At 46.7% G+C, this 26,020-nt stretch overlaps 1 protein-coding gene across 2 annotated transcripts in view; it reads right to left on the reverse strand.

Annotated features, from left to right (window-relative positions):
- Positions 1-25,797, reverse strand: part of AsnRS-m (asparagine--tRNA ligase, mitochondrial) — an 83,798-nt gene extending 58,001 nt beyond the window's left edge. For both annotated transcript variants that reach the window (XM_070093740.1, XM_070093739.1), the window contains exons 1-2: positions 25,651-25,797; positions 13,461-13,780 (exon numbers count right to left, since the gene is read on the reverse strand). In XM_070093740.1, coding sequence (XP_069949841.1) covers positions 13,461-13,748 — 288 coding nt within the window. In that variant the 5' untranslated portion in view covers positions 13,749-13,780; positions 25,651-25,797. The remainder of the gene's footprint in view (positions 1-13,460; positions 13,781-25,650) is intronic.
- Positions 25,798-26,020: the final 223 nt, after the last annotated feature.

The following is a 26,020-nucleotide window of genomic DNA, read 5'->3' on the forward strand; positions in this document are numbered from 1 at the left end:
AGTAAGATCTGATTTGTAATATTAAATAAGTTGAGCAGTTTATTGCACAATAAAAAGTAAAATAAAAATGAGGTAGTTGGTACTAGCTAGCAAAAGATAGTTTTGGTACTTGCAAAAAAGTAATTGGAATATACACTAATTGCACACACAATAAAAAGTGACTATAAAAACAAGTAGTGGTAAACAAAATTAAATGGACAGGTAAGAACAATGAATAATGGTAATGTCTTGGTTATAATATGATAGTAAGATGGTAGACAGGTACCCAGGTACACAGGTACACAGGTACACAGGTACAAAGGATAATATAAAGGTTGGAGTTGAATATACAAACTTGAAAAATTGGCAACAAAATGTTATGGGAAGTATAAAATAATGTTTAATGTACAAAAGTAAAATTGACTGGTAGTAAATATGGTGTTTAATAAAATTTTAGTAAGTAATAATGATTACAAAAAAAGTGAAAAAGTAATGTTTATTTCATTCAATATTGGACTGGTAGTTATACTAGAGGTTATATGGCAGCACAAGGTAATTAAGAGTACTCTAAGATAGTAAATGTGGTATAAAACAGGTAAAGGTAATTAGACAAGTAATGGTTATTAAATGTCAAAAATGTTAAGAGTAAATTGAAATTATAGTAAGAATGATAACTATTAATTTTAGTAAGTAATATCAATTGATAGTATTTAAAAAAATATGAGGTAGTAATATGGACAGAGAAAGTATCAATTCAGCTAATGTTTAAGTGAACAATAGTAAATAAGAAAATTACATAAGGTGACTTATGCTTACTAGTAAAATCACAAAATGAGGTAGTTGATTATTTAATTACTAAGAGATTGTACAAGGTATACAAGTACATGTACAAGGTATACAAGTACATGTACAAGGTATACAAGTACATGTACAAGGTATACAAGTACATGTCTCAGTAGTAGTAACCAGTTACCAGTAACCACTGTGCCAGTTGATATTTATCATGTGGGAGTTCGACACGTGGATTAGGTAAAGAAATACTCACGTAGGCTGGTAGTACGTATAATTACAGACAAGGTGAGTAGCGCCCTTACAGCCGTAGCCTAGTCTCTCTGCTCTCTCTCGTACAACTGACTGACTGGCCGCCCACAGTACCCATATGTGAGAGGGTCTTTGAATACTGCCAGGTCAGCAAAATATGAATATACAGTGACTCAGGCAGAGACGGTTGGTCGTGAGTCAACTGGCACAGTGGTTACTGGTAACTGGTTACTACTGCTGAGACATGTACAAGGTATACAAGTACATGTACAAGGTATACAAGTACATGTACAAGGTATACAAGTACATGTACAAGGTATACCAGTACATGTAAAAGGTATACAAGTACATGTACAAGGAATACAAGTACATGTACAAGGTATACATGTACAAGGTACAAGTACATGTACAAGGTATACCAGTACATGTACAAGGTATACAAGTACATGTACAAGGTATACAAGTACATGTACAAGGTATACAAGTACATGTACAAGGTATACAAGTACATGTACAAGGTATACAAGTACATGTACAAGGTATACCAGTACATGTACAAGGTATACAAGTACATGTACAAGGTATACCAGTACATGTACAAGGTATACAAGTACATGTACAAGGTATACAAGTACATGTACAAGGTATACAAGTACATGTACAAGGTATACAAGTACATGTCTCAGTAGTAGTAACCAGTTACCAGTAACCACTGTGCCAGTTCATATTTATCATGTGGGAGTTCGACACGTGGATTAGGTAAAGAAATACTCACGTAGGCTGGTAGTACGTATAATTACAGACAAGGTGAGTAGCGCCCTTACAGCCGTAGCCTAGTCTCTCTGCTCTCTCTCGTACAACTGACTGACTGGCCGCCCACAGTACCCATATGTGAGAGGGTCTTTGAATACTGCCAGGTCAGCACAATATGAATATACAGTGACTCAGGCAGAGACGGTTGGTCGTGAGTCAACTGGCACAGTGGTTACTGGTAACTGGTTACTACTGCTGAGACATGTACAAGGTATACAAGTACATGTACAAGGTATACAAGTACATGTACAAGGTATACAAGTACATTTACAAGGTATACCAGTACATGTAAAAGGTATACAAGTACATGTACAAGGAATACAAGTACATGTACAAGGTATACAAGTACATGTACAAGGTACAAGTACATGTACAAGGTATACCAGTACATGTACAAGGTAAACAAGTACATGTACAAGGTATACAAGTACATGTACAAGGTATACAAGTACATGTACAAGGTATACAAGTACATGTACAAGGTATACCAGTACATGTACAAGGTATACAAGTACATGTACAAGGTATACAAGTACATGTACAAGGTATACAAGTACATGTACAAGGTATACAAGTACATGTACAAGGTATACAAGTACATGTACAAGGTATACAAGTACATGTACAAGGTATACAAGTACATGTACAAGGTATACAAGTACATGTACAAGGTATACCAGTACATGTAAAAGGTATAAAAGTACATGTACAAGGAATACAAGTACATGTACAAGGTATACAAGTACATGTACAAGGTACAAGTACATGTACAAGGTATACCAGTACATGTACAAGGTATACAAGTACATGTACAAGGTATACAAGTACATGTACAAGGTATACAAGTACATGTACAAGGTATACAAGTACATGTACAAGGTATACAAGTACATGTACAAGGTATACCAGTACATGTACAAGGTATACCAGTACATGTACAAGGTATACAAGTACATGTACAAGGTATACCAGTACATGTACAAGGTATACAAGTACATGTACAAGGTATACAAGTACATGTACAAGGTATACAAGTACATGTACAAGGTATACAAGTACATGTACAAGGTATACAAGTACATGTACAAGGTATACCAGTACATGTACAAGGTATACCAGTACATGTACAAGGTATACAAGTACATGTACAAGGTATACAAGTACATGTACAAGGTATACAAGTACATGTACAAGGTATACAAGTACATGTAAAAGGTATACAAGTACATGTAAAAGGTATACAAGTACATGTACAAGGTATACCAGTACATGTACAAGGTATACAAGTACATGTACAAGGTATACCAGTACATGTACAAGGTATACCAGTACATGTACAAGGTATACTAGTACATGTACAAGGTATACAAGTACATGTACAAGGTATACAAGTACATGTACAAGGTATACAAGTACATGTACAAGGTATACAAGTACATGTACAAGGTATACAAGTACACATACAAGGTATACAAGTACATGTACAAGGTATACAAGTACATGTACAAGGTATACAAGTACATGTACAAGGTATACAAGTACACATACAAGGTATACAAGTACATGTACAAGGTATACAAGTACATGTACAAGGTATACAAGTATATGTACAAGGTATACATGTATAAGGTACACAAGTACATGTACAAGGTATACAAGTACATGTACAAGGTGTACAAGTACATGTACAAGGTATACAAGTACATGTACAAGGTATACAAGTACATGTACAAGGTATACAAGTACATATACAAGGTATGCAAGTACATGTACAAGGTATACAAGTACATGCACAAGGTATACAAGTACATGTACAAGGTATACAAGTACATTTGCAATGTATACATGTACAAGGTATACAAGTACATGTACAAGGTGTACAAGTACATGTACAAGGTATACAGACCATAGCTGACATCAATGACATACTACTATATAGAAAGTCGCTTGTTATGCTGAGCATTTCCCGCAAATTACGTCAGTTTTGTCCCAGGAAGTGACCCACACCAGTCCACTAACACCCAGGATGTGACCCACACCAGTCCATTAACACCCAGGATGTGACCCACACCAGTCCACTAACACCCAGGATGTGACTCACACCAGTCCACTAACACCCAGAATGTGACCCACACCAGTCCATTAACACCCAGGATGTGACCCACACCAGTCCACTAACACCCAGGATGCGACCCACACCAGTCCACTAACACCCAGGATGTGACCTGCACCAGTCCACTAACACCCAGGATGTGACCCACACCAGTCCACTAAACCCCAGGATGGACCCACACAAGTCCACTAACACCCAGGATGTGACCCACACCAGTCCACTAAATCCCAGGATGGACCCACACCAGTCCACTAACACCCAGGATGTGACCCACACCAGTCCACTAAACCCCAGGATGGACCCACACCAGTCCACTAACACCCAGGATGTGACAAACACCAGTCCACTAACACCCAGGATGTGACCCACACCAGTCCACTAACACCCAGGATGTAACCCGCACCAGTCCACTAACACCCAGGATGTTTACCTGGAGACCTGGAGAGTTCCGGAGGTCAACGCCCCCGCGGCCCGGTCTGTGACCAGGCCTCCTGGTGGATCAGAGCCTGATCAACCAGGCTGTTGCTGCTGGCTGCACGCAAACCAACGTACGAGCCACAGCCCAGCTGGTCAGGAACCGACTTTAGGTGCTTGTCCAGTGCCAGCTTGAAGACTGCCAGGGGTCTGTTGGTAATCCCCCTTATGTATGCTGGGAGGCAGTTGAACAGTCTCGGGCCCCTGACACTTATTGTATGGTCTCTTAACGTGCTAGTGACACCCCTGCTTTTCATTGGGGGGATGTTGCATCGTCTGCCAAGTCTTTTGCTTTCGTAGTGAGTGATTTTCGTGTGCAAGTTCGATACTAGTTCCTCTAGGATTTTCCAGGTGCATATAATCATGTATCTCTCCCGCCTGCATTCCAGGGAATACAGTTTTAGGAACCTCAAGCACTCCCAGTAATTGAGGTGTTTTATCTCCGTTACGCGCGCCGTGAAGGTTCTTTGTACATTTTCTAGGTCAGCAATTTCACCTGCCTTGAAAGGTGCTGTTAGTGTGCAGCAATATTCCAGCCTAGATAGAACAAGTGACCTGAAGAGTGTCATCATGGGCTTGGCCTCCCTAGTTTTGAAGGTTCTCATTATCCATCCTGTCATTTTTCTAGCAGATGCGATTGATACAATGTTATGGTCCTTGAAGGTGAGATCCTCCGACATGATCACTCCCAGGTCTTTGACGTTGGTGTTCCGCTCTATTTTGTGGCCAGAATTTGTTTTGTACTCTGATGAAGATTTAATTTCCTCGTGTTTACCATATCTGAGTAATTGAAATTTCTCATCATTGAACTTCATATTGTTTTCTGCAGCCCACTGAAAGATTTGGTTGATGTCCGCCTGGAGCCTTGCAGTGTCTGCAATGGAAGACACTGTCATGCAGATTCGGGTGTCATCTGCAAAGGAAGACACGGTGCTGTGGCTGACATCCTTGTCTATGTCGGATATGAGGATGAGGAACAAGATGGGAGCGAGTACTGTGCCTTGTGGAACAGAGCTTTTCACCGTAGCTGCCTCGGACTTTACTCTGTTGACGACTACTCTCTGTCTTGTGTTAGTGAGGAAATTATAGATCCATCGACCGATTTTTCCTGTTATTCCTTTAGCATGCATTTTGTGCGCTATTACGCCATGGTCACACTTGTCGAAGGCTTTTACAAAGTCTGTATATATTACATCTGCATTCTTTTTGTCTTCTAGTGCATTTAGGACCTTGTCGTAGTGATCCAATAGTTGAGACAGACAGGAGCGACCTGTTCTAAACCCATGTTGCCCTGGGTTGTGTAACTGATGGGTTTCTAGATGGGTGGTGATCTTGCTTCTTAGGACCCTTTCAAAGATTTTTATGATATGGGATGTTAGTGCCATCGGTCTGTAGTTCTTTGCTGTTGCTTTACTGCCCCCTTTGTGGAGTGGGGCTATGTCTGTTGCTTTTAGTAACTGTGGGACAACCCCCGTGTCCATGCTCCCTCTCCATAGGATGGAAAAGGCTCGTGATAGGGGCTTCTTGCAGTTCTTGATAAACACGGAGTTCCATGAGTCTGGCCCTGGGGCAGAGTGCATGGGCATGTCATTTATCGCCTGTTTAAAGTCATTTGGCGTCAGGATAACATCGGATAGGCTTGTGTTAACCAAATTCTGTGGCTCTCTCATAAAATATTCATTTTGATCTTCAACTCTCAGTCTGGTTAGCGGCTTGCTAAAAACTGAGTCATATTGGGACTTGAGTAGCTCACTCATTTCCTTGCTGTCATCTGTGTAGGACCCATCTTGTTTAAGTAGGGGCCAAATACTGGACGTTGTTCTCGACTTTGATTTGGCATAGGAGAAGAAATACTTTGGGTTTCTTTCGATTTCATTTATGGCTTTTAGTTCTTCCCGCGATTTCTGACTCCTATAAGATTCCTTTAGCTTAAGTTCAATGCTTGCTATTTCTCTGACCAGTGTCTCCCTACGCATTTCAGATATATTGACCTCTTTTAGCCGCTCTGTTATTCTTTTCCGTAGCCTGTAAAGGGAGCGCCTGTCTGTCTCTTTCTATTTTACATCTACTCCTCCTTTTTCTTAGAGGAATAAGCCTTGTGCATACATCGAGTGCCACCAAGTTAATCTGTTCTAGGCATAAGTTGGGGTCTGTGTTGCTTAGTATATCTTCCCAGCTTATATCAGTTAGGACTTGGTTTACTTGGTCCCACTTTATGTTTTTGTTATTGAAGTTGAATTTGGTGAATGCTCCCTCGTGACTAGTCTCATTATGTCTCATTATGTGACCCACACCGATCCACTAAACCCCAGGATGGACCCACACCAGTCCACCAACACCCAGGATGTGACCCACACAAGTCCACTAACACCCAGGATGTGACCCACACCAGTCCACTAACACCCAGGATGTGACCCGCACCAGTCCACTAACACCCAGGATGTGACCCGCACCAGTCCACTAACACCCAGGATGTGACCCACACCAGTCCACTAAACCCCAGGATGGACCCACACCAGTCCACTAACACCCAGGATGTGACCCACACCAGTCCACTAACACCCAGGATGTGACCCACACCAGTCCACAAACACCCAGGATGTGACCCGCACCAGTCCACTAACACTCAGCATGCGACCCACACCAGTCCAATAACACCCAGGATGTAACCCACACCAGTCCACTAACACCCAGGATGTGACCCACACCAGTCCACTAACACCCAGGATGTGACCCACACCAGTCCACTAACACCCAGGATGTGACCCACACCAGTCCACTAACGCCCAGGATGTGACCCACACCAGTCCACTAACACCCAGGATGTGACCCACACCAGTCCACTAACACCCAGGATGTGACCCACACCAGTCCACTAACGCCCAGGATGTGACCCACACCAGTCAACTAACACCCAGGATGTGACCCACACCAGTCCACTAACACCCAGGATGTGACTCACACCAGTCCACTAACACCCAGGATGTGACCCACACCAGTCCACTAACACCCAGGATGTGACACACACCAGTCCAGTAACACCCAGGATGTGACCCACACCAGTCCGGTAACACCCAGGATGTGACCCACACCAGTCCACTAACACCCAGGATGTGACCTACACCAGTCCACTAACACACAGGATGTGACCCACACCAGTCCACTAACACCTAGGATGTAACCCACACCAGTCCACTAACACCCAGGATGTGACCCACACCAGTCCACTAACACCCAGGATGTGACCCACACCAGTCCACTAACACCCAGGATGTGACCTACACCAGTCCACTAACACCCAGGATGTGACCCACACCAGTCCACTAACACCCAGGATGTGACCCACACCAGTCCACTAACACCCAGGATGTGACCCACACCAGTCCACTAACACCCAGGATGTGACCCACACCAGTCCACTAACACCCAGGATGTGACCCACACCAGTCCACTAACACCCAGGATGCCACCCACACCAGTCCACTAACACCCAGGATGTGACCCACACCAGTCCACTAACACCCAGGATGTGACCCACACCAGTCCACTAACACCCAGGATGCCACCCACACCAGTCCACTAACACCCAGGATGTGACCCACACCAGTCCAGTAACATCCAGGATGTGACCCACACCAGTCCACTAACACCCAGGATGCCACCCACACCAGTCCACTAACACCCAGGATGTGACCCACACCAGTCCAGTAACACCCAGGATGTGACCCACACCAGTCCACTAACACCCAGGAGGCCACCCACACCAGTCCACTAACACCCAGGATGTGACCCACACCAGTCCAGTAACACCCAGGATGTGACCCACACCAGTCCACTAACACCCAGGATGCCACCCACACCAGTCCACTAACACCCAGGATGTGACCCACACCAGTCCAGTAACACCCAGGATGTGACCCACACCAGTCCACTAACACCCAGGATGTGACACACACCAGTCCAGTAACACCCAGGATGTGACCCACACCAGTCCGGTAACACCCAGGATGTGACCCACACCAGTCCACTAACACCCAGGATGTGACCTACACCAGTCCACTAACACCCAGGATGTGACCCACACCAGTCCACTAACACCTAGGATGTAACCCACACCAGTCCACTAACACCCAGGATGTGACCCACACCAGTCCACTAACACCCAGGATGTGACCCACACCAGTCCACTAACACCCAGGATGTGACCTACACCAGTCCACTAACACCCAGGATGTGACCCACACCAGTCCACTAACACCCAGGATGGACTCACACCAGTCCACTAACACCCAGGATGTGACCCACACGAGTCCACTAACACCCAGGATGTGACCCACACCAGTCCACTAACACCCAGGATGTGACCCACACCAGTCCACTAACCCAGGATGTGACCCACACCAGCACACTAACACCCAGGATGCCACCCACACCAGTCCACTAACACCCAGGATGTGACCCACACCAGTCCACTAACACCCAGGATGCCACCCACACCAGTCCACTAACACCCAGGATGTGACCCACACCAGTCCAGTAACACCCAGGATGTGACCCACACCAGTCCACTAACACCCAGGATGCCACCCACACCAGTCCACTAACACCCAGGATGTGACCCACACCAGTCCACTAACACCCAGGATGTGACCCACACCAGTCCACTAACACCCAGGATGCCACCCACACCAGTCCAGTAACACCCAGGATGTGACACACACCAGTCCACTAACACCCAGGATGGACTCACACCAGTCCACTAACACCCAGGATGTGACCCACACCAGTCCACTAACACCCAGGATGTGACCCACACCAGTCCAGTAACACCCAGGATGCCACCCACACCAGTCCAGTAACAACCAGGATGCCACCCACACCAGTCCAGTAACACCCAGGATGCCACCCACACCAGTCCAGTAACACCCAGGATGCCACCCACACCAGTCCAGTAACACCCAGGATGCCACCCACACCAGTCCAGTAACACCCAGGATGCCACCCACACCAGTCCACTAACACCCAGGATGTGACCTACACCAGTCCACTAACACCCAGGATGCCACCCACACCAGTCCACTAACACCCAGGATGTGACCCACACCAGTCCACTAACACCCAGGATGTGACCCACACCAGTCCACTAACACCCAGGATGTGACCCACACCAGTCCACTAACCCAGGATGTGACCCACACCAGCACACTAACACCCAGGATGCCACCCACACCAGTCCACTAACACCCAGGATGTGACTCACACCAGTCCACTAACACCCAGGATGCCACCCACACCAGTCCACTAACACCCAGGATGTGACCCACACCAGTCCAGTAACACCCAGGATGTGACCCACACCAGTCCACTAACACCCAGGATGCCACCCACACCAGTCCACTAACACCCAGGATGTGACCCACACCAGTCCACTAACACCCAGGATGTGACCCACACCAGTCCACTAACACCCAGGATGCCACCCACACCAGTCCAGTAACACCCAGGATGTGACCCACACCAGTCCACTAACACCCAGGATGGACTCACACCAGTCCACTAACACCCAGGATGTGACCCACACCAGTCCACTAACACCCAGGATGTGACCCACACCAGTCCAGTAACACCCAGGATGCCACCCACACCAGTCCAGTAACAACCAGGATGCCACCCACACCAGTCCAGTAACACCCAGGATGCCACCCACACCAGTCCAGTAACACCCAGGATGCCACCCACACCAGTCCAGTAACACCCAGGATGCCACCCACACCAGTCCAGTAACACCCAGGATGCCACCCACACCAGTCCACTAACACCCAGGATGTGACCTACACAAGTCCACTAACACCCAGGATGCCACCCACACCAGTCCAGTAACACCCAGGATGCCACCCACACCAGTCCACTAACACCCAGGATGTGACCTACACCAGTCCACTAACACCCAGGATGCCACCCACACCAGTCCACTAACACCCAGGATGCCACCCACACCAGTCCACTAACACCAGGATGCCACCCACACCAGTCCACTAACACCCAGGATGCCACCCACACCAGTCCAGTAACACCCAGGATGCCACCCACACCAGTCACTGATGGTCAACACAGACAACCGGTATAAAGACAATGTTTCTACCCTCGCCAAGAATCAAACTTATAATTTCATTTTTCTCAAAAATTTCTGCTTATTCCACAAAATGTTTACAAAATTTGGTTATTGCAAAAGCTTTTCACAGTGTTAATTTTAAGTCACTATAATATTAAACAATAACATATTATGACCTTTAGAGGAGAAATTGTAAATTGTGGCATTTTAAACACCCGTCAACATCCTCAGCTTCACTGAGCTTCACTTCGTCCATCTTGCTCTAGTTGTGAGGGTGAGTGGTTGTGAGGGGCCTCACAAGTTGTGAGGTTGAGGGGTTGTGAGGGGCCTCACAAGTGGTGAGGTTGAGGGGTTGTGAGGGGCCTCACAAGTGGTGAGGGTGAGGGGTTGTGAGGGGCCTCACAAGTGGTGAGGGTGAGGGGTTGTGAGGGGCCTCACAAGTGGTGAGGTTGAGGGGTTGTGAGGGGCCTCACAAGTGGTGAGGGTGAGGGGTTGTGATTGGCCTCACAAGTGGTGAGGGTGAGGGGTTGTGAGGGGCCTCACAAGTGGTGAGGTTGAGGGGTTGTGAGGGGCCTCACAAGTGGTGAGGGTGAGGGGTTGTGAGGGGCCTCACAAGTGGTGAGGGTGAGGGGCCTCACAAGTGGTGAGGGGTTGTGAGGGGCCTCACAAGTTGTGAGGGTGAGGGGTTGTGAGGGGTTGTGAGGGGCCTCACAAGTGGTGAGGTTGAGGGGTTGTGAGGGGCCTCACAAGTGGTGAGGTTGAGGGGTTGTGAGGGGCCTCACAAGTGGTGAGGTTGAGGGGTTGTGAGGGGCCTCACAAGTGGTGAGGGTGAGGGGTTGTGAGGGGCCTCACAAGTGGTGAGGGTGAGGGGTTGTGAGGGGCCTCACAAGCTGTGAGGGTGAGGGGTTGTGAGGGGCCTTACAAGTTGTGAGAGGCCTTACAAGTGGTGAGGGTGAGGGGTTGTGAGGGGCCTTACAAGTGGTGAGAGTGAGGGGTTGTGAGGGGCCTTACAAGTGGTGAGGGTGAGGGGTTGTGAGGGGCCTTACAAGTGGTGAGGGTGAGAGGTTGTGAGGGGCCTTACAAATGGTGAGGGTGAGGGGTTGTGAGGGGTCTCACAAGTGATTGTGAGGGGTTGTGAAGGGTTGTGAGGGGTTGTGAGGGGTCTCATAAGAGGTGATTGTGAGGGGTTGTGAGGGGCCTCACAAGTGGCAATTGTGAGGGGTTGTGAAGGGCTGTGAGGGGCCTCACAAGTGGTGATTGTGAGGGGTCTCACAAGTGGTGATTGTGAGGGGCCTCACAAGTAGTGATTGTGAGGGGTTGTGAAGGGTTGTGAGGGGCCTCACAAGTGGTGATTGTGAGGGATTGTGAAGGGTTGTGAGGGGCCTCACAAGTGGTGATTGTGAGGAGTTGTGAGGGGCCTCACGAGGGGTGATTGTGAGGGGTTGTGAGGGGCTCTGAGGGGCCTCACAAGTGGTGATTGTGAGGGGTTGTGAGGGGGAATAACTCAGGGTTTCTCGTCAAAATCTGTCACTGTTACAATTATTATAAGGTTCCTTTCTTAACTAAATAAACATAACTTAAGCTAACTTAAACTAACTCAAGCTAACTTTAACTTAAGCTAACTTAGCCCTTTGACTGTCGCAACCCCCAATCCTGAGGTGTCTCATGGTGTCGCAAAATTTAAAAAAAAAATTATTTTTTCTTATGAAATGATAGAGAATCTTTTCCCGATTGTAATGACACCAAAAAAAACGAAATTTGATGGAAAACTGACAGAATTATGCTCTCGCGAAGTTAGCGACCTCGGCGCTGTTTACAAATCGGTGATTTCGCCCAATTTGAGCCCTATTTTCGGCTAATTCCATTGTTCCAGTTGCCCAAACTCATAGCTATTTCTTTAGAACTCCATTTTTTTCTATCGATTGAGTACAAGAACCTGCCCATTTACCAATTTCAACTGCCCAATAATGTGGTCAGAAATTTGCAATTTGGCCAATTTCACGAAAACTAAAAAATATGACAATTTCAAAATAAGGTCCAGAATGAACAATGCAGACATTCCTGGCTCTAAAATAACATTTTCTTTGTTCATCAGTCATGTCTCCAGGCACCTCTGATATTACTCTTGCTTTCTATTTTGAATTTTTATTCAAACAAAAAATAGAAGACTTACTATTATGTAGACTACTGCAATACTGTAATAATTGTATAAATAACATCAACCCATTCATGACTGCATATTAGAATGGCTAGTTGGACATTTATTGGACAATGACATCATTTGTTTACTTTTGAACATTGGCAAAAATCAAACATTTCCCCTAATTTGAGCTCCATTTCTAGGTTCTTTTTATAGTAAAATCAATCAAAATCACCTCTATTTCTATAATATGTTTTCCATTCTATCAAGTGAGACCAAGAAAACGAGAATACAACCATAAATACTATACGAAAATAGACCACAAAGTCGGCATTTTAATTAAAAAAAACGGTCGGAGTTTTTTTTTTTCTCATTATGCACTGCGTGCTGCAGTTTTTTTTTTATATGGTGCACACTGACCACACAGACCCATTCTCTCACGTGGGCCTATCAGCTTTCTCCTGCTTGATTTGAAGCCGCTAGAATTTATGAGTATATATACGTCAAACACGGTACCTCGTAAGACGTATATATACGGCCGCGACAGTCAAAGGGTTAAACTAACTCAAGTTAACTTTAACTTAAGCTAACTTAAACTAACTCAAGCTAACTTGAACTTAAGCTAACTTAAACTATCTCAAGCTAACTTTAACTTAAGCTAACTTAAACTAAGTGAAGCTAATTTTAACTTAAGCTAACTTAAACTAACTCAAGCTAACTTTAACTCAAGCTAACTTAAACTAACTCAAGCTAACTTTAACTCAACCTAACTTACAATAACAACTTACATTAATTTTAACGATTTGGTTGAGTGGTTTGTCTCGCAGCAGCGACAGAATACTGCTACTCTGGGGTGCTGCTGCACAGCTGCACCACCGCTGCTGCTGCCGCTGCACCACCACCGCTGCACTGCTGCACCACCACTGCTGCTGCTGCAGCACCACCACCGCTGCACTGCTGCACCACCGCTGCTGCTGCCGCTGCACCACCACCGCTGCACCTCTGCACCACCACCGCTGCTGCCGCCGCACAGCCAACGACGACAACAACCACCTCACACACAGTCTTCTCAACATTGATAACACTAACGTTGATGATGATCTGACCGCTGGAGTAAATATTGATGACCATCACACAACCCGTCTCAAACATAAATGATGCATTAGTAAATTATTATTATTATTATTATTATTATTATTATTATTATTATTATTATTATTATTATTATATATATCACTGGTCTATTATTACAACATAAGAAGAAAGAAGCATGCATACTGGCCCATGTTAGGCCAGTCATAGCCATCTACTGGCCCATGTTAGGCCAGTCATAGCCATCTACTGGCCCATGTTAGGCCAGTCATAGCCATCTACTGGCCCATGTTAGGCCAGTTCTAGCCATCTACTGGCCCATGTTAGGCTGGTTCAAGCCATCTACTGGCCCATGTTAGGCCAGTCCAAGCCATCTACTGGCCCATGTTAGGCCAGTTCAAGCCATCTACTGGCCCATGTTAGGCCAGTCCAAGCCATCTACTGGCCCATGTTAGGCCGGTCATAGCCATCTACTGGCCCATGTTAGGCCAGCCATAGCCATCTACTGGCCCATGTTAGGCCAGTCATAGCCATTTACTGGTCCATGTTAGGCCAGTCATAGCCATCTACTGGTCCATGTCAGGCCAGTCCAAGCCATCTACTGGCCCATGTTAGGCCATTCATAGCCATCTACTGGCCCATGTTAGGTCAGTCATAGCCATCTACTGGCCCATGTTAGGCCAGTCCAAGCCATCTACTGGCCCATGTTAGGCCAGTCATAGCCATCTACTGGCCCATGTTAGGCCAGTCATAGCCATCTACTGGCCCATGTTAGGCCAGTCATAGCCATCTACTGGTCCATGTTAGGCCAGTCATAGCCATCTACTGGCCCATGTTAGGCCAGTCATAGCCATCTACTGGCCCATGGTAGGCCAGTCATAGCCATCTACTGGCCCATGGTAGGCCAGTCATAGCCATCTACTGGCCCATGTTAGGCCAGTCATAGCCATCTACTGGCCCATGTTAGGCCAGTCATAGCCATCTACTGGCCCATGTTAGGCCAGTCATAGCCATCTACTGGCCCATGTTAGGCCAGTCATAGCCATCTACTGGCCCATGTTAGGCCAGTCATAGCCATCTACTGGTCCATGTTAGGCCAGTCATTGCCATCTACTGGCCCATGTTAGGCCAGTCATAGCCATCTACTGGTCCATGTTAGGCCAGTCATAGCCATCTACTGGCCCATGTTAGGCTAGTCATTGCCATCTACTGGTCCATGTTAGGCCAGTCATAGCCATCTACTGGCCCATGTTAGGCCAGTCATAGCCATCTACTGGCCCATGGTAGGCCAGTCATAGCCATCTACTGGCCCATGTTAGGCCAGTCATAGCCATCTACTGGCCCATGTTAGGCCAGTCATAGCCATCTACTGGCCCATGTTAGGCCAGTCATAGCCATCTACTGGCCCATGTTACTCCAGTCATAGCCATCTACTGGTCCATGTTAGGCCAGTCATAGCCATCTACTGGCCCATGGTAGGCCAGTCATAGCCATCTACTGGCCCATGTTAGGCCAGTCATAGCCATCTACTGGCCCATGGTAGGCCAGTCATAGCCATCTACTGGCCCATGTTAGGCCAGTCATAGCCATCTACTGGCCCATGTTAGGCCAGTCATAGCCATCTACTGGCCCATGTTAGGCCAGTCATAGCCATCTACTGGCCCATGTTACTCCAGTCATAGCCATCTACTGGCCCATGTTAGGCCAGTCATAGCCATCTACTGGCCCATGTTAGGCCAGTCATAGCCATCTACTTGCCCATGTTAGGCCAGTCATAGCCATCTACTGGTCCATGTTAGGCCAGTCATAGCCATCTACTGGCCCATGTTAAGCCAGTCATAGCCATCTACTGGCCCATGTTAGGCCAGTCATAGCCATCTACTGGCCCATGTTAGGCCAGTCATAGCCATCTACTGGTCCATGTTAGGCCAGTCATAGCCATCTACTGGCCCATGTTAGGCCAGTCATAGCCATCTACTGGCCCATGTTAGGCCAGTCATAGCCATCTACTGGTCCATGTTAGGCCAGTCATAGCCATCTACTGGCCCATGTTAGGCCAGTCATAGCCCTCTACTGGCCCATGTTAGGCCAGTCATAGCCATCTACTGACCCATGTTAGGCCAGTCATAGCCATCTACTGGCCCATGTTAGGCCAGTCATAGCCATCTACTGGCCCATGTTAGGCCAGTCATAGCCATCTACTGGTCCATGTTAGGCCAGCCATAGCCATCTACTGGCCCATGTTAGGCCAGTCCAAGCCATCTACTGGCCCATGTTAGGCCAGTTCAAGCCATCTACTGGCCCATGTTAGGCCAGTCCAAGCCATCTACTGGCCCATGTTAGGCCGGTCATAGCCATCTACTGGCCCATGTTAGGCCAGCCATAGCCATCTACTGGCCCATGTTAGGCCAGTCATAGCCATTTACTGGTCCATGTTAGGCCAGTCATAGCCATCTACTGGTCCATGTCAGGCCAGTCCAAGCCATCTACTGGCCCATGTTAGGCCATTCATAGCCATCTACTGGCCCATGTTAGGTCAGTCATAGCCATCTACTGGCCCATGTTAGGCCAGTCCAAGCCATCTACTGGCCCATGTTAGGCCAGTCATTGCCATCTACTGGCCCATGTTAGGCCAGTCATAGCCATCTACTGGCCCATGTTAGGCCAGTCATAGCCATCTACTGGTCCATGTTAGGCCAGTCATAGCCATCTACTGGCCCATGTTAGGCCAGTCATAGCCATCTACTGGCCCATGGTAGGCCAGTCATAGCCATCTACTGGCCCATGGTAGGCCAGTCATAGCCATCTACTGGCCCATGTTAGGCCAGTCATAGCCATCTACTGGCCCATGTTAGGCCAGTCATAGCCATCTACTGGCAAATGTTAGGCCAGTCATAGCCATCTACTGGCCCATGTTAGGCCAGTCAGAGCCATCTACTGGCCCATGTTAGGCCAGTCATAGCCATCTACTGGTCCATGTTAGGCCAGTCATTGCCATCTACTGGCCCATGTTAGGCCAGTCATAGCCATCTACTGGTCCATGTTAGGCCAGTCATAGCCATCTACTGGCCCATGTTAGGCTAGTCATTGCCATCTACTGGTCCATGTTAGGCCAGTCATAGCCATCTACTGGCCCATGTTAGGCCAGTCATAGCCATCTACTGGCCCATGGTAGGCCAGTCATAGCCATCTACTGGCCCATGTTAGGCCGGTCATAGCCATCTACTGGCCCATGTTAGGCCAGCCATAGCCATCTACTGGCCCATGTTAGGCCAGTCATAGCCATTTACTGGTCCATGTTAGGCCAGTCATAGCCATCTACTGGTCCATGTCAGGCCAGTCCAAGCCATCTACTGGCCCATGTTAGGCCATTCATAGCCATCTACTGGCCCATGTTAGGCCAGTTCAAGCCATCTACTGGCCCATGTTAGGCTAGTCATTGCCATCTACTGGCCCATGTTAGGCCAGTCCAAGCCATCTACTGGCCCATGTTAGGCCAGTTCAAGCCATCTACTGGCCCATGTTAGGCCGGTCATAGCCATCTACTGGCCCATGTTAGGCCAGTCATAGCCATCTACTGGCCCATGTTAGGCCAGTCATAGCCATCTACTGGCCCATGTTAGGCCAGTCATAGCCATCTACTGGCCCATGTTAGGCCAGTCATAGCCATCTACTTGCCCATGTTAGGCCAGTCATAGCCATCTACTGGTCCATGTTAGGCCAGTCATAGCCATCTACTGGCCCATGTTAAGCCAGTCATAGCCATCTACTGGCCCATGTTAGGCCAGTCATAGCCATCTACTGGCCCATGTTAGGCCAGTCCAAGCCATCTACTGGCCCATGTTAGGCCAGTTCAAGCCATCTACTGGCCCATGTTAGGCCAGTCCAAGCCATCTACTGGCCCATGTTAGGCCGGTCATAGCCATCTACTGGCCCATGTTAGGCCAGCCATAGCCATCTACTGGCCCATGTTAGGCCAGTCATAGCCATTTACTGGTCCATGTTAGGCCAGTCATAGCCATCTACTGGTCCATGTCAGGCCAGTCCAAGCCATCTACTGGCCCATGTTAGGCCATTCATAGCCATCTACTGGCCCATGTTAGGTCAGTCATAGCCATCTACTGGCCCATGTTAGGCCAGTCCAAGCCATCTACTGGCCCATGTTAGGCCAGTCATAGCCATCTACTCGCCCATGTTAGGCCAGTCATAGCCATCTACTGGCCCATGTTAGGCCAGTCATAGCCATCTACTGGTCCATGTTAGGCCAGTCATAGCCATCTACTGGCCCATGTTAGGCCAGTCATAGCCATCTACTGGCCCATGGTAGGCCAGTCATAGCCATCTACTGGCCCATGGTAGGCCAGTCATAGCCATCTACTGGCCCATGTTAGGCCAGTCATAGCCATCTACTGGCCCATGTTAGGCCAGTCATAGCCATCTACTGGCCCATGTTAGGCCAGTCATAGCCATCTACTGGCCCATGTTAGGCCAGTCATAGCCATCTACTTGCCCATGTTAGGCCAGTCATAGCCATCTACTGGTCCATGTTAGGCCAGTCATAGCCATCTACTGGCCCATGTTAAGCCAGTCATAGCCATCTACTGGCCCATGTTAGGCCAGTCATAGCCATCTACTGGCCCATGTTAGGCCAGTCATAGCCATCTACTGGTCCATGTTAGGCCAGTCATAGCCATCTACTGGCCCATGTTAGGCCAGTCATAGCCATCTACTGGCCCATGTTAGGCCAGTCATAGCCATCTACTGGTCCATGTTAGGCCAGTCATAGCCATCTACTGGCCCATGTTAGGCCAGTCATAGCCCTCTACTGGCCCATGTTAGGCCAGTCATAGCCATCTACTGACCCATGTTAGGCCAGTCATAGCCATCTACTGGCCCATGTTAGGCCAGTCATAGCCATCTACTGGCCCATGTTAGGCCAGTCATAGCCATCTACTGGTCCATGTTAGGCCAGCCATAGCCATCTACTGGCCCATGTTAGGCCAGTCATAGCCATCTACTGGCCCATGTTAGGCCAGTCCTAGCCATCTACTGGCACATGTTAGGCCAGTCATAGCCATCTACTGGCCCATGTTAGGCCAGTCATAGCCATCTACTAGCCCATGTTAGGCCAGTTCAAACCATCTACTAGCCCATGTTAGGCCAGTCATAGCCATCTACTGGCCCATGTTAGGCCAGTCCAAGCCATCTACTGGCCTATGCTAGGCTGGTTCAAGCCATCTACTGGCCCATGTTAGGCCAGTCCAAGCCATCTACTGGCCCATGTTAGGCCAGTCCAAGCCATCTACTGGCCCATGTTAGGCCGGTTCAAGCCATCTACTGGCCCATGTTAGCCCAGTCCAAGCCATCTACTGGCCCATGTTAGGCCGGTCCAAGCCATCTACTGGCCCATGTTAGGCCGGTCCAAGCCATCTACTGGCCCATGTTAGGCCGGTCCAAGCCATCTACTGGCCCATGTTAGGCCGGTCCAAGCCATCTACTGGCCCATGTTAGGCCGATCCAAGCCATCTACTGGCCCATGTTAGGCCGGTCCAAGCCATCTACTGGCCCATGTTAGGCCGGTCCAAGCCATCTACTGGCCCATGTTAGGCTGGTCCAAGCCATCTACTGGCCCATGTTAGGCCAGTCCAAGCCATCTACTGGCCCATGTTAGGCCGGTCCAAGCCATCTACTGGCCCATGTTAGGCCGGTCCAAGCCATCTACTGGCCCATGTTAGGCCGGTCCAAGCCATCTACTGGCCCATGTTATGCCGGTCCAGGCCATCTACTGGCCCATGTTAGGCCGGTCCAAGCCATCTACTGGCCCATGTTAGGCCGGTCCAAGCCATCTACTGGCCCATGTTAGGCCAGTCCAAGCCATCTAGTGGCCCATGTTAGGCTGGTCCAAGCCATCTACTGGCCCATGTTAGGCCGGTCCAAGCCATCTACTGGCCCAAGCTACTGGCCGATTATTATTATTTTTATTATTATTATTATTATCACAATGATATTTATATTATAATTATTATTATTACATTTTATTATAATAATACTGACAGGAAGCACTAAACCCACTAAACCCACAATCACATGTGTGTGTGTGTGTGTGTCAGCGTGCCTTGTTGTGCTCCGGGTTTTCTCGTGTTTTCACGGTCGCTCTTACGTGCTAGAACTTTAATTTGTGTCATCAATCCTATACGATACATCCCTCTAGCGCCTGGAACCAATCTTGGGCGGAAAACATTATATACTGAGTCAAAAAAGGAGAATTAGTGTGCACTACCTAGCAGAGTTTACTGCCAGAGGGGAATCATAGGCCTGGGTGCCGTGCGAAAAAAATAATAATAATTGAACTTTTCTTGTCAGAGGAAAGAATGTCTCCCTGATAGCATTGTGTATACATAGTGTTAAAGTGTATACTACAGTGGTCCCTAGTATATTGATGATAAAGGCTAAAGTGTCATTTGAAAACAGGTGAATTTGTAAATGAAGTGATAAGCCTATAGAGGCAGGTGCCAGAAGTCGCCAGAAACTTACCACAGGTCAGCTGTTTTTAATAATCTTCCTGGCTTGCTAGTGTACTCGCATATAATCTAGTGATACCAGTGAATAGCAGAATACAGTGTTGTAGTAGCAACTAACCAGTATTATAATGGTACTTAGTGGAGTGGAGTGACTTTCATTAGTTTCTTTTTTCTTGAAATACCAGACATATACTGTGAATTTCATATAACCTGTAGTTACCAGCGGTCGCAATATACACAACGAGAAGCAATTATTACTCCAGAAAAAGCGTCCTTCCTCCAAAATTTGCACCAGTCAACTATAGTGATAATATAGCATTTATTGTGGTGGAGACGGAAAAAAAAAATAGAAAAGCTAGATACAGCGATTGATAAAAAAGGGTTGAGGTCGACCGTTCGTCATTGTAGGAGCTGCCAGCAGTCACCGGCTCTTCAACACACAAGTTATACTTTTGTATCAATCAAATCACATATTACTCGGGTAGATAATTTCCAGTAGATCCTTCATGTGTTAGCTCAAATCACCGACCAGTATGGTTTAAATAAGTGACCCACTGATCAGATCAGATCGACTGGTCCGAACCCTTGACTGGTCCGAACCCTTGACTGGTCCGAACCCTGGACTGGTTTCAAACGGTTTCGTTGGACAATAAAGCAGACTGTAAACGGATGGGGTTGTAGGCGCCCTTATAAACACAAACATTAAATATATATATCAGGAACGTGCACGGTAAGCTGTCCAATATACAAAAACAGTTAGAAACAGAAATACAAATAGCTAGAGCTTCATTTAAGGAGGTTATTGATAGAATATTCAAGAGGTTGCTAGTAGAATTGCAGTAAATCAACCATTCAAATCACTATGAAGCTGTGTGTAGTCTGTGGTCAGTCAAACAAACAGGCTTCCACATGCATAAATTGTCATTTTTGTGGAAACTGGTGTCATGCCCCTTGTGCAGATATCCAAGAACTAGCTACAACCAGTATTAAAACAGGGAAGTGTTTTTGGGTATGCCCAAATGAGATAAATCTGTGGACTAAAATCACAAGGGTATTAAAAGAGTATAAAAGGGTATAAAAAGCTGCTTTCATAGAAAACCTGGAAGCTTTCTACAACAGATGGGAACATAAAAAGTCTGGGCTGAATGGTACTGCCCTTGATACTGGCCATGTAGTCAGAAACTGTAAGGCTGGAGATGATGTCCTGGTAGTCAGTAAATGTGGGGCTGATAGTGCTGTCCTGGGAGACAGTAATGGTGAAGCTGGAGGTGCTGTCCTGGGAGACAGTAATGGTGAAGCTGGAGATTTTGTCCAGGTAGTCGGGAATTATACGCAGGAAGGAATACATATAAATGACCTCATAGGGGACAGGAGCCATAGTAGGGAAACAAGTGTAGTCAAAGATAAGATAAAACCAATATTACAAACTAGAAATACCGCAGGAAATAGCAAACAAGAGGACTCCACTAGCAACAGTGAGGATATATTACCAAAAACAACTGGTGGGAGCTCCATTGTTGGTGCTAGGGAGGATAGAAGTAAGACAGGGAAACATACACCAACAGGGAATACAGTCACAGAAACCCAAGGCAAACGGAAACCAAGCCTGTGCACATACTATGCACTCGGTATCTGCTGGCATGGGAAATCTGGAAAAACAGATGGGATGTGCAACTATGACCACCCTAGAAAATGCCATGCCCATATGACAACAGGAAAATGCAAACTCCCTTCCTGTAAGCTTTTTCACCCTGAACTGTGTACCTCTTCAGTACAGGAAAGACTGTGCTATAACTTAAATTGCCAGGCATACCATCTAAAGGGGACAAAAAGATACAAAACATCCAGGCCATGGGAAAACCTGGGTAGCCACAGCCACTCAAGAGGGAGAGGTTTTTTAGTGCCAGGAAGGAAAAAAAACTGGCAGGAAATGGCAGAAATCGTACACCAAATCCAGTCATTCCTGGAGTGGAACCACAGTCGATGGCCTCCACTCCAAACCAACAGATACAGATACAAATGCCGGAAAAAAAATCCCACCCCCAGTACCAACAATACCACCAGTCCGATAACATTCTTCTTTGCAAATATACAGGGTCTAAAGCCAGCAACAAACAACAAAATACCTTTCATCCGTGGACTGCTTCCAGAGGCAAAGGCAATGTTCGCGGCTTTCACTGAGACCCACATAAAGGATCACTTGGACAACGAAATATGGATCCCAGATTACAACCTATACAGATGTGACAGAGTGAACAGGCAAAAGGGGGGGGTTGGCCTGTACATTGCAGAGTCACTTGTTTGCACAGAACTGCTAAATGCCTCAAATGATGTAGTGGAAGTTTTAGCAGTAAAGGTCGAGAACCAAAACCTAGTCATTGTGGTAGTCTACAAGCCTCCAGATGCAACATCCCAGCAATTCCAGGAACAGCTGTTAAAAATTGACCAATGTCTGGAAAATCTTCCAGCTCCTGCACCCAACATCTTGCTCCTGGGGGATTTCAACTTAAGGCACCTAAAATGGAGGAATATAGCAAATAATATTGTTGCAGTAATAACACCAGGAGGCAGCTCTGATGAAAACTCACACTCACGCGAGCTTTTAAATCTCTGCACAAAATTCAATTTAAACCAGCAAATAATAGAGCCTACTAGACTGGAAAATACACTAGACCTCATCTTCACTAACAATGATGATCTGATAAGAAATGTCACCATATCAAAAACAATATACTCAGATCACAACATAATTGAGGTTCAGACATGTATGCGTGGAGCCCCAGACCGACAAAATGAGATTAGTCACGAGGGAGCATTCACCAAATTCAACTTCAATAACAAAAACATAAAGTGGGACCAAGTAAACCAAGTCCTAACCGATATAAGCTGGGAAGATATACTAAGCAACACAGATCCCAACTTATGCCTAGAACAGATTAACTCGGTGGCACTCGATGTATGCACAAGGCTTATTCCTCTAAGAAAAAGGAGGAGTAGATGTAAAATAGAAAGAGACAGGCGCTCCCTTTACAGGCGACGGAAAAGAATAACAGAGCGGCTAAAAGAGGTCAATATATCTGAAATGCGTAGGGAGACACTGGTCAGAGAAATAGCAAGCATCGAACTTAAGCTAAAAGAATCCTTTAGGAGTCAGGAATCGCGGGAAGAACTAAAAGCCATAAATGAAATCGAAAGAAACCCAAAGTATTTCTTCTCCTATGCCAAATCAAAATTGAGAACAACGTCCAGTATTGGGCCCCTACTTAAACAAGATGGGTCCTACACAGATGACAGCAAGGAAATGAGTGAGCTACTCAAGTCCCAATATGACTCAGTTTTTAGCAAACCGCTAACCAGACTGAGAGTCGAAGATCAAAATGAATTTTTTATGAGAGAGCCACAAAATTTGATTAACACAAGCCTATCTGATGTTATCCTGACGCCAAATGACTTCGAACAGGTGATAAATGACATGCCTATGCACTCTGCCCCAGGGCCAGACTCATGGAACTCTGTGTTCATCAAGAACTGCAAGAAGCCCCTATCACGAGCCTTTTCCATCCTATGGAGAGGGAGCATGGACACGGGGGTAGTCCCACAGTTACTAAAAACAACAGACATAGCCCCACTCCACAAAGGGGGCAGTAAAGCAACAGCAAAGAACTACAGACCAATAGCACTAACATCCCATATCATAAAAATCTTTGAAAGGATCCTAAGAAGCAAGATCACCACCCATCTAGAAACCCATCAGTTACACAACCCAGGGCAACATGGGTTTAGAACAGGTCGCTCCTGTCTGTCTCAACTATTGGACCACTACGACAAGGTCCTAAATGCACTAGAAGACAAAAAGAATGCAGATGTAATATATACAGACTTTGCAAAAGCCTTCGACAAGTGTGACCCTGGCGTAATAGAGCACAAAATGCATGCTAAAGGAATAACAGGAAAAGTCGGTCGATGGATCTATAATTTCCTCACTAACAGAACACAGAGAGTAGTCGTCAACAGAGTAAAGTCCGAGGCAGCTACGGTGAAAAGCTCTGTTCCACAAGGCACAGTACTCGCTCCCATCTTGTTCCTCATCCTCATATCCGACATAGACAAGGATGTCAGCCACAGCACCGTGTCTTCCTTTGCAGATGACACCCGAATCTGCATGACAGTGTCTTCCATTGCAGACACTGCAAAGCTCCAGGCGGACATCAACCAAATCTTTCAGTGGGCTGCAGAAAACAATATGAAGTTCAACGATGAGAAATTTCAATTACTCAGATATGGTAAACATGAGGAAATTAAATCTTCATCAGAGTACAAAACAAATTCTGGCCACAAAACAGAGCGAAACACCAACGTCAAAGACCTGGGAGTGATCATGTCGGAGGATGTCACCTTCAAGGACCTTAACATTGTATCAATCGCATCTGCTAGAAAAATGACAGGATGGATAATGAGAAACTTCAAAACTAGGGAGGCCAAGCCCATGATGACACTCTTCAGGTCACTTGTTCTATCTAGGCTGGAATATTGCTGCACACTAACAGCACCTTTCAAGGCAGGTGAAATTGCCGACCTAGAAAATGTACAGAGAACCTTCACGGCGTGCATAACGGAGATAAAACACCTCAATTACTGGGAGTGCTTGAGGTTCCTAAAACTGTATTCCCTGGAACGCAGGAGGGAGAGATACATGATTATATACACCTGGAAAATCCTAGAGGGACTAGTACCGAACTTGCACACGAAAATCACCCACTACGAAAGTAAAAGACTTGGCAGACGATGCAACATCCCCCCAATGAAAAGCAGGGGTGTCACTAGCACGTTAAGAGACCATACAATAAGTGTCAGGGGCCCGAGACTGTTCAACTGCCTCCCAGCACACATAAGGGGGATTACCAACAGACCCCTGGCAGTCTTCAAGCTGGCACTGGACAAGCACCTAAAGTCAGTTCCTGATCAGCCGGGCTGTGGCTCGTACGTTGGTTTGCGTGCAGCCAGCAGCAACAGCCTGGTTGATCAGGCGCTGATCCACCAGGGGGCCTGGTCACAGACCGGGCCGCGGGGGCGTTGACCCCCGGAACTCTCTCCAGGTAAACTCCAGGTAAACAGGTGCCATACAGCACCTAGGTAGGAAAGGCAAGTAATTAGGTGATCCAAGAAAGTGTGGCGGCTCCTATTCCTTGAATTAAGATCCCTTTGCCGCCCCTAGATACCCTTTAAAAAGGAGGCTCCACTTACTCGGAACAAGAACTCGCCGGCTCCTGGGACTCGAAGTGTCCGCCTCGTAATTAACATATTTTTACCTAAAATACTAAATAAAAACCTACAAAAACAAGTTAAAATGTTCATTATATGTTACCAGAGGCTGTGGTGAGTTCTCCTTGAGGGTTTACCGCTCACTGACGTTAAAATAAATGAAGAAACAAGGAAACTTGAGCGATGGTTCGTGTAAAGTTTGTTTGTTGATGGTTTATAGAGTCACCGGAAGTGACGCCGTAATGAACCCGCCGCCGCCGTCCACCACCACCTCCTTAAGATTGACAGTTTAATTGTAACTGATTCTCTGTCATCCATAATTACTGATTCTATGTCATCATTGAAGGCTCTTGGCTCATATAATGACTCCAACAACATGCTCATTGGGGAAGCCAGGTATAGATACTCAAAAATTAGGGACAAAGGAATTAATGTACAATTGCTATGGATCCCATCACACATTGGATTACTCC

The sequence above is a fragment of the Cherax quadricarinatus genome, chromosome 43 (assembly GCF_038502225.1).
Source record: "Cherax quadricarinatus isolate ZL_2023a chromosome 43, ASM3850222v1, whole genome shotgun sequence".
In the NCBI taxonomy this organism is placed as follows: Eukaryota; Metazoa; Arthropoda; class Malacostraca; order Decapoda; family Parastacidae; genus Cherax; species Cherax quadricarinatus.